This window comes from Nannospalax galili, unplaced genomic scaffold (genome assembly GCF_000622305.1).
Source record: "Nannospalax galili isolate Female #2095 unplaced genomic scaffold, S.galili_v1.0 scaffold1065, whole genome shotgun sequence".
Lineage (NCBI taxonomy): Eukaryota > Metazoa > Chordata > Mammalia > Rodentia > Spalacidae > Nannospalax > Nannospalax galili.
Genome location: NW_008353600.1, coordinates 184,007 through 192,461, shown reverse-complemented (window position 1 = coordinate 192,461; position 8,455 = coordinate 184,007). Strand labels below are relative to the sequence as shown.

The 8,455-nt window shown below is 37.7% G+C and overlaps 1 protein-coding gene across 12 annotated transcripts in view; it reads left to right on the top strand.

Moving 5' to 3' along the window:
• Positions 1–8,455, top strand: part of Mkln1 (muskelin 1) — a 377,131-nt gene that overhangs the window by 332,068 nt on the left and 36,608 nt on the right. For all 12 annotated transcript variants that reach the window (XM_029554914.1, XM_029554911.1, XM_029554909.1 and 9 more), the window contains 3 exons: positions 4,004–4,151; positions 5,669–5,783; positions 8,138–8,277. In XM_029554914.1, coding sequence (XP_029410774.1) covers positions 4,004–4,151; positions 5,669–5,783; positions 8,138–8,277 — 403 coding nt within the window. The remainder of the gene's footprint in view (positions 1–4,003; positions 4,152–5,668; positions 5,784–8,137; positions 8,278–8,455) is intronic.

The following is an 8,455-nucleotide window of genomic DNA, read 5'->3' as shown; positions in this document are numbered from 1 at the left end:
GAGAGAGAGAGAGAGAGAGAGAGAGAGAGAGAGAGAAGAGAGAGAGAGATGGGACTTCATCAAAAATTAAAACCTTTGAACTTCAAAGAATACCATTAGTAAAATGTAAAGATGGGGCTCAAGAAATAGCTCAGTTGGTAAATGAGCTTGTTGTGCAAACATCATGAGGACCTGAGTGAGGATAAAGCCAGCCAGATGTGGTAGTGCATGATGGGAGGAGGAGATAGGAGAATCTCCAGAAATTCATAGGCCGGCTAGCCTGGCTTTTACAACAAAGTGAGATAAACCCTGTCTCAAACAAGGTAGAAGGCAAGGGTCATCATCCAAGGTGGTCCTTTGATTTCTGCACATATGTTGGGGGATGGTGTAAAGACAACCCACAGAATAAGAGCAAAGATTTGCAAGTCATATATCTGAAAGACTTGTATCATTCCTAATTTTAAAACAGGTGAAGTATTTCCAAAGAAGATGCAGAAGTGGCCAATGGCACAGTAAAAGTTACTCAGCATCATTAGTCCTTAAGAAATGCAAATCAAAACCATGATGAAATATCGCTTCAACCATGCAAGGTGGCAAGCATTCTTATAATTCTAGCACTCCGGAGGCTAGGGCAGAAGGATCTAGAAGAGTTCAAGACCAGCCTAGGCTACATAGCAAGACTTGGTCTTAGAGAACAATAGCAAAGCAAAAGATAAATGAAAATTTTACACTCACTAAGATAACTGATAATAGTTACAGCTTCCTTACCATATGAAAGACAGTAACAACTGTAAATAATGTAGAGAAATTGGAAGCATCCTAAATAGATAGTAGAAAGTATGTCAAATAGTATAGCTCTGTGGGAGGAGAAGGGGAAGGGTGACTTAATGGGTACAGGGTTTCTTTTTGAAGTAATGAAAATGTTGTAAAGTTAAATTGGCATGATTTCACAACTGTGAATATACTAAAAAATACTAAACTGAGCTTGTTTACATTAGTGACTGTATAGTATGTGAATTATATCCTTATTTTAAAGCCATAAAAATGGATAATAGCTTGACTGTTGGCTTGGAAGCAAAAAGCAACATTATACAAAGTAAAAGTCATTAAATGTCAAAGATCAGAGAAATGAGACTGCCACATGTTCTCTACTAAAATTAATTTTTATACTACCTTAGAGTACAGATTTTATAAGCATGTAGTCTTTCTTCTCTCAGTACAGATATGCCCACTGCTGCTCTTACAGGACAGTCATTCTCTACAAACAAGTTGTTGCTGAGGAAAATAAGACATTTCATATAAGGAGAGCTGGAAAGGTCAACTGTCTTCATGTCTACATTCTGACATGCTCCTCCCAGTCCCACTGTTCCTGTAATTCTTTTCCTTTCATGACAGCTTTGCAATTTTAATTTTATAGAATGCAAAATTTCTCTCTCTATTAATTTCCATTCCTCTTGAAAATTTCAGAAGCCGGGCATGATTCAGGCCTTTCATCCCAGCACTCAGGAGCAGAAGTAGGTGGATCTCTGAATTTCAGGCCAGCCTGGTCTACATAGCAAGTTCCAGACCACCTGGGTCTGCATGGAGACCCTGTCTTAAAAAACTAAAAAGAAAAAAACTGACAATGCAGTGGATAGTAACAGGGATGACACAGTATATGGGCTCCAGTAGGGGGTCGGGGAGAGGCTATGGGAAGGTGCTATTTGAGATGCAGGTATAAAGATGAATAAGATTGTTTGAAATGTTCTGTATGAAACACACACAAAAAAATCAATAAAAATGAGTTATTAAAAAAATTTCTGCTCCTTTAGTGGATCCTTATCTAGGTGTTTTTGTTTTTGTTTTTGTTTTAAGACAGGGTCTCACTGTATAATCCTGTCTGGCCTGGAACTTGCTTTGTAGACCAGGCTAGCCTCGAAGTCAGATACCTGCCTGCCTCTGCCTCATGAATGCTGGGATTAAAGGCGTGTGTTAGCACACCCAGTCTTCTGTAGGTGTTTTAAAGCCAGAAGTTTGTTGCATTGGTTCATGTAAGACATACTCGATATTTGTATTTTAATAGAGAACGTCAACAAACTTTGCTATAAAAAGCCAAATACAAATATTTTTCTATCTGAAGGCTATGCATTTGCTGTTAGAACTACTTAACATTGACATTGTTAAGTGACAGTAGCCATGGACAACCTATAAATGAACTGGCATGACCCTAAGCAGGCGGCCAGATCAAGTGATAGTGTGCTGTGCCATGTTTTAGAATTCTTAATTCACAGAGCTGGAGAGACAGCTCAGCGGCTAAGAGCATTGGGTGCTCTTGCAGAGGTCCGTGGTTCAATTCCTAGTATCCACATGGTGGCTAACAACCATCATAACTACAGTTCTAGGGGATCCAACACCCTCTTCTGACCTCCAAGGGCTTTGCACCACACGGGTGCTCTTGCACATATGCAGGCAATACATTCGTACACATAAAATAAAAATATTTTTTTTGTCTTTCTTTTGAGACAGGGTCTCCTTGTAGCCCCAACTATCCTGGAACTCACAAAGATGTGCCTGCCTCTGCCTCCCAAGTGCTGGGATTAAAGGCATGCACCACCACGCCCGGCCTAAAATAAATAATTTTTTCAAAAAGATTTCTTAATTTACATACTACAAGACAAAATGAGCTAAAGAAATTTAAGTGTATTCAGTTTAAGCAGTTGCATCCTCTACTTCTATCTCTTATGAAGGTAATTGCATTTTTCTTGTTGTTGTTTCTTTTGTGCCAGGTCTCACAATGTAGCCCAAGCTAGCCTTAAATTCAGTGTATAGTCCAGGCTGGCCTTGAGCTGCTTGCCTCAGCTGAGAGCTGAGATTGCAAGTGTAAGCCAGCATGCCCATTTCTGTACTGTGTTACCACTCTCTAGCGTTGTCTGAGAAAAGCAAGTCAGAACTTCTGCTTCTGGAAGTTTATTAAGCTTTATTAAGAAGAATACCATAGGTGATCAGTGTAGCTAAGATCTTCAATATTATTGTGGATTAAGATATTTTACTTCACTCTGATGTTTCTTAGCTTTTTGAGCAAATGGTAATTCACCATGTGTAAAAGTTATGTAGTATTGAAGCAATGGCATTATTTTGTATTAGAGAAGTTATATTGTGAAGTACTTGAGACCATAAGATGGACTACATATTAAAATATATTTCAACTAAAATTTCTAAGTAAAAATACAGAAAAATTGTGTTTGCCTTGTGAGTGTTTTACAAATTGCTGGCTGATGCATCATGAACATCATTTATTTAATGGGTTTCAAAAAAAAATAACACTGGAAAATTTAAGCCTCTCAGAAAGTTAAATAACATCTGCATTTAAATTTTTTTCTTTGATATTATTGTTAGGTTATGAATATTTTAAATGGCTTATCTTACTAATCCATGTTTCAGTTTCATTTTGTATGTTTTGTTTTTCTAGGTTGTTTTGAAAAATTTATTTATGTATTTACTTATTTTGTGGTATACCATGGCACAAAACACAAGTGGAGGTCATATGACAACTTTCAGGAGTCAACTCTCTTCTTCCACCATGTGGGTCCTGGGGGTTGAACTCAAGTTGTCAGGCTTGGTGGCAAACACCTTTAACCCCTGAGCCATCTTAACTGATGGCTGGGTAACTGACCATGTTATCCTTTCCTACTTCATATTTTAAAAATTATATTGCATACCTCTTTCCTCCTTCCAGCTCTGTTCTGGTACTTGACATTCATTTATTCTTTCAAGAAATAGTTAAGTACTTATTATATGCCAGGTTCTACTCTAGACACTGAGAACTAAGTAGTAAACAAAGCAGCCTCTGCCTTTGTGCTGCTAACATTCTAGAGCAGGAGGGAGGCAATAACGCTTGTCTTTTGTTTAATAAATAAGACTTTGAAGTGTGCTGGAATTTAAGCACTGTGGACATATAGAGCAAAATAGGTATAATGTTTTAAAGAGTTAATACTAATCTGCTGTCTAATGTATTTCTCTCTCATTTTTTTCATTAAACCTATAGTTCCAATGACAGGATTCACACAGAGAGCAACGATTGACCCAGAACTGAATGAAATACATGTCTTATCCGGCCTTAGCAAAGACAAGGAGAAGAGGGAAGAGAATGTCAGGAATTCATTTTGGATTTATGACATTGTGAGGAATAGTTGGTAAGGATTCTTGTCTGTGCCTGCAGTCCCAGTAATATTTATGTGAAATTGTTGGCTCTTTTGGAAGATGAGAGAAATGGAATGGAAGGCTTGTGTTCATTTCTGATACTGAAAGAATATCAGGGTTCTTGTTTTAGTTTTTGAGACATTCTTATTTGTAGTTCTAGCTGGCCTTGAACTCGAGATTCCCTTGCTTCCGCTTGAGATTATAGGTATGAGCCACTACACTTGGCCTAAAATATTAGTATTTTAAAGAAATCAATGTCATAGATAAAAATCAGTAGTTGTGGGGCTGGAGAGATGGATCAGCAGTTAAGAGCACATGCTGCTCTTGGAAAAGACCTGATTTTCTGGACCTATGTTGAGTAGCTCTAAAACTACCTGTAATTCCAGTTCCAGGGGATCCAGCCTCCTCTTCTGGCCTCTGTGGCAACTGGCACACACATGGTGCACATGCATACGTGTAGGCACACACATAAACATAAAAATAAATCTTTTAGAAAAAATTAGTGCTTGTGTATACAAGTGATGTTAGGTGAGTGGAATTTTACCTCTGTGTTGTTCATTTAGTTTCTAGATTCTTCCTGTTCTAGGGACTTAACAGCATTGTATTTGAGTTTAGGTTTTGCTACCAAGAAGACAGGTGGAGTTGAGACAAATGCTTTTTTAGTATCCTTATAGCCTAGTGTTAATGAAGTGAAAAGGTTAGAGTTAGCATTTCCAAACCAGGATGTTTCCTATAGAGCATCTCCCAGAACAGACGCTACATACTTTGCTTTGGGGAATGCTGGCATAGAAGATCCAGCTCTTGGAGTCAATGTCAGAACAGAAGCATGTCAAAGAACTTGCTTCACTTTCTAATGGAAAGCAGTGCTCAGCAACTAAAGAATTTATTGTTTTCTAAACAGGACATTTTATTTGCATTCAAAATGAAAGTGTACTTTGAGTCTTTTTACTGTGAATAAAAAGGGCAACACCCCCTTCAATATTTAGCATCTTCATGTGTACTGTTTATATTTCATAGCACAAGATAGGTTGTGCTAAAGTGAGCTGCTTTTAAAATGTCAGAACTCAGTTCTAACAAGTTCACATCATTTTATGAGAGTTATTTAAACTTTAAAAAAATTTAAAATTAAAAAAAATTTTTTTTATGTGTATGAGTGTTATGCCTGCATGTATATAAGTACACCCATGTCCCATGTTGTGCAGTGACCATGAGACCAGAAGAGGGTGTTGGATCCCGTGGAACTGGTGTTACTGATGATCGTTAGCCACCATGTGGGTGCTGGAATTTGAACCCAGGGCTTCTGTAAGAATAGCCAATGCTCCTAACCACTAAGCCATCTCTCTAGCCCCAAGTTATTTAAACTTTGATATGAATAGTGTATGTAGATTTTTTTGGTGGTAATTGGACATTGGCAGTTAATTTGCTGGCTTAATACAACACAGTGCTATATTAGCATTGTGTTTGCTGCTGATTCTCCAGAGTACAATGTCTTAAAAGCAATGTCTTGCAGGTCATGTGTCTATAAGAATGATCAAGCTGCAAAAGATAATCCAAGTAAAAGCCTGCAAGAGGAAGAACCATGCCCACGGTTTGCCCATCAGCTTGTCTATGATGAGCTGCACAAGGTATGTTGACAGTGATCTGTACATCTCCAGCCTGCAGCCTGAAAGGATATCTGAATATACCATATTTCTGATTTTTTGTTTGTGTTTTGAGACAGGGATTTCCTATAGCTCCAGTTGCTGTCCTGGAACTCCTTTTGTAGACCAGGCTGGCCTCCCAACTCACAGAGATCCACCTACCTCTGTCTCCTGAGTGCTGGGATTAAAGGCATGGACTACCACACCCAGCTTACTTTTGATTATTTTTTAGTAGATTTGAATTTACAGTTTTAATGCAGAGGCAGACATCTAATACAATTAGCAGGCATTCAATGTAATAGTCCTTAAAATCTCCTCCTCTCCCCAACACACTGGGGACTGAATTTATGGGACCCATACATGCTAGGCAGACTCTACCACTGAGCTATATCCTAGCCTTCCTTTTACTTTTTATTTCAACACTAGATAAGTTGCCCAGGGTGCCCTTGAACTTACTCTGTAGCCCAACCAAGCTTATGATCATCATGCCTCAGCTTCCCAAGTAACCTTGCCCTAAAATTCTTTAAGAAAATAAACCTTTTTTATGGTCTATGATTCTTGATGCTTTTCCTCTTTTATTCCACCCCCTCCTCACACACACCCAGACGAAGTCTCACTAAGTAGCCCAGGCTGATCTTCAACTTGAGATCCTTCTTCTTTCGCCTCTAAGTGTTGGGATTACAGGTATACACCACAACATTTTTCCTGTTATAAAAATTGTCAGTGGTTTTCTTTTTAGCTATATAGGTCGGATGTAGAGCATGGTTTATTGTTTCCACATTGTGAATATACAAGTATAAAAAGCAGATTTTAGCATTTGGGTGCCTTGGTATGACAAGAAACAGGTATATGACCTTTGTTCCACCAGTCTTGTGAGAATGATCTTGAATTCTGAAGTTTTTGTGTCACTAAGTAGTCAGAGTAGGTTAACTATTTCTCCCTTAAATTTACCATGGAATTTGGGGATTGGATTCAGGTTATATGGAGTTTACCAGCAGAACGAATTCTGTTTGGAGCAGAGATGAACATTTAAAGTCTGTGCTAATAATTTGAGACCTCTAGGTAACAAGGAATGAGAACACCATGGGAATGAATAAAAGCCCTTACTCCTAGAGTTTTCCAATTTTATGGGTTAATGAATAATTTCCAATTAATTGACTAGAAATACTATCTATTATGTAATACCATGACTATAAATGTTTTCAAATTCTCAGGGAAATGCTTTACTATTTAGTGTATGGCCAGGCATGGTGGTGCACGCCTTTAATCCCAGCACTTGGGAGGCAGAGGCAGGCAGATCTCTGTGAGTTCCAGGCCAGCCTGGTCTACATAGTGAGTTCCAGAACAGCTGGAGCTACAGGGAGACCCTGTCTCAAAAAGACAAAAAAACAAAACAAAACAAAACAAAATTTAGTGTACGTATAGAATAACATATAATTCTAGTATAATAGTGAAATCACTATTATAGTCCTTTTACATTTCTTGTTTGGTACCAATTGAATAATAGAATAATAATCTAAAAGTTACTCTAAAATTATTATATGTGTCATTTAACATTTGACATTTAAGTTAAAGCAAAATAAAATGTTAAAAGTTTTTAGTCAAGTTTTTAAAAATTTTTTATCTTTTTGAGACAGGGTCTCCCTGTAGATCCAGCTGGCCTAGAACTCTATGTAGATCAGGCTGGTCTTGAACTCACAGAGATCTGCCTGCCTCCCAAGTGCTGGAATTAAAAGTGTGTGCCACCATGCCAGGCTTCAACTTTTAATAATACTGTTGACCTTGAGTGATTCAATTCAAATTTTATGTCAAGAGTTTTTTAAGACCAACACTTAATTACCCCCTTTATTTGTGGCTTATACAAACTACACCTTGGATCAGCTTATTCCTGTCTTTTTTTTTCTTTCCTCTTCCACTATGTTGTAATTGGGATAGTACGAGTTTTATATAGAATGTAGTTTGGGAAAGTGCTTCAGAGTAAGATGGAAAGTAAGAAAAATTAAGAGAAATCTTTGGATGAATGTCTTGGCTTTTGCCTTTAATCTCTGTACTCGGAGGACAGAGGCAGGCAGATCTCTGTAAAATCCAGGCTAACCTTGTCTGCGTAGTTTCAGGCCAGCTGGGGCAACAGGGAGACCCTGTCTCTAAAAACAAACTAATAGGGGGTTGGGGATGGAGAAACCTTTGGTAAAAATGTAGTGATTAAAAAAAATTTTTTTTAAATGAGTAAAGCAAAGAAAGTTATCTGGTCATGCACTGTTAATAAAGGAAAGAAATTTTTGTGACTTGGTTTCTTGAGTGTGTATGAGTTCTTAAAATTCTGATTGTGTTTATTGTAGGTTCATTATTTATTTGGTGGAAATCCAGGAAAATCTTGCTCTCCAAAGATGAGACTAGATGACTTCTGGTCACTGAAGTTGTGTAGACCTTCAAAAGATTACTTACTGAGGCATTGCAAGTACCTCATAAGAAAACACAGGTACAAAAGTAATTTACTAAAAACCTTTAATTAGCTTTATCAGCCACTGTTGGTGCTACCTGGACCTGCAGTGTTCTCCTTGTAACTAATAAGAAGGTGATATAAATACTATGTGGACAATGCATTTTGTAGATATCTGTTACACTTAACCTTTGCTTTCTTCTTAAAGGAAGGTACA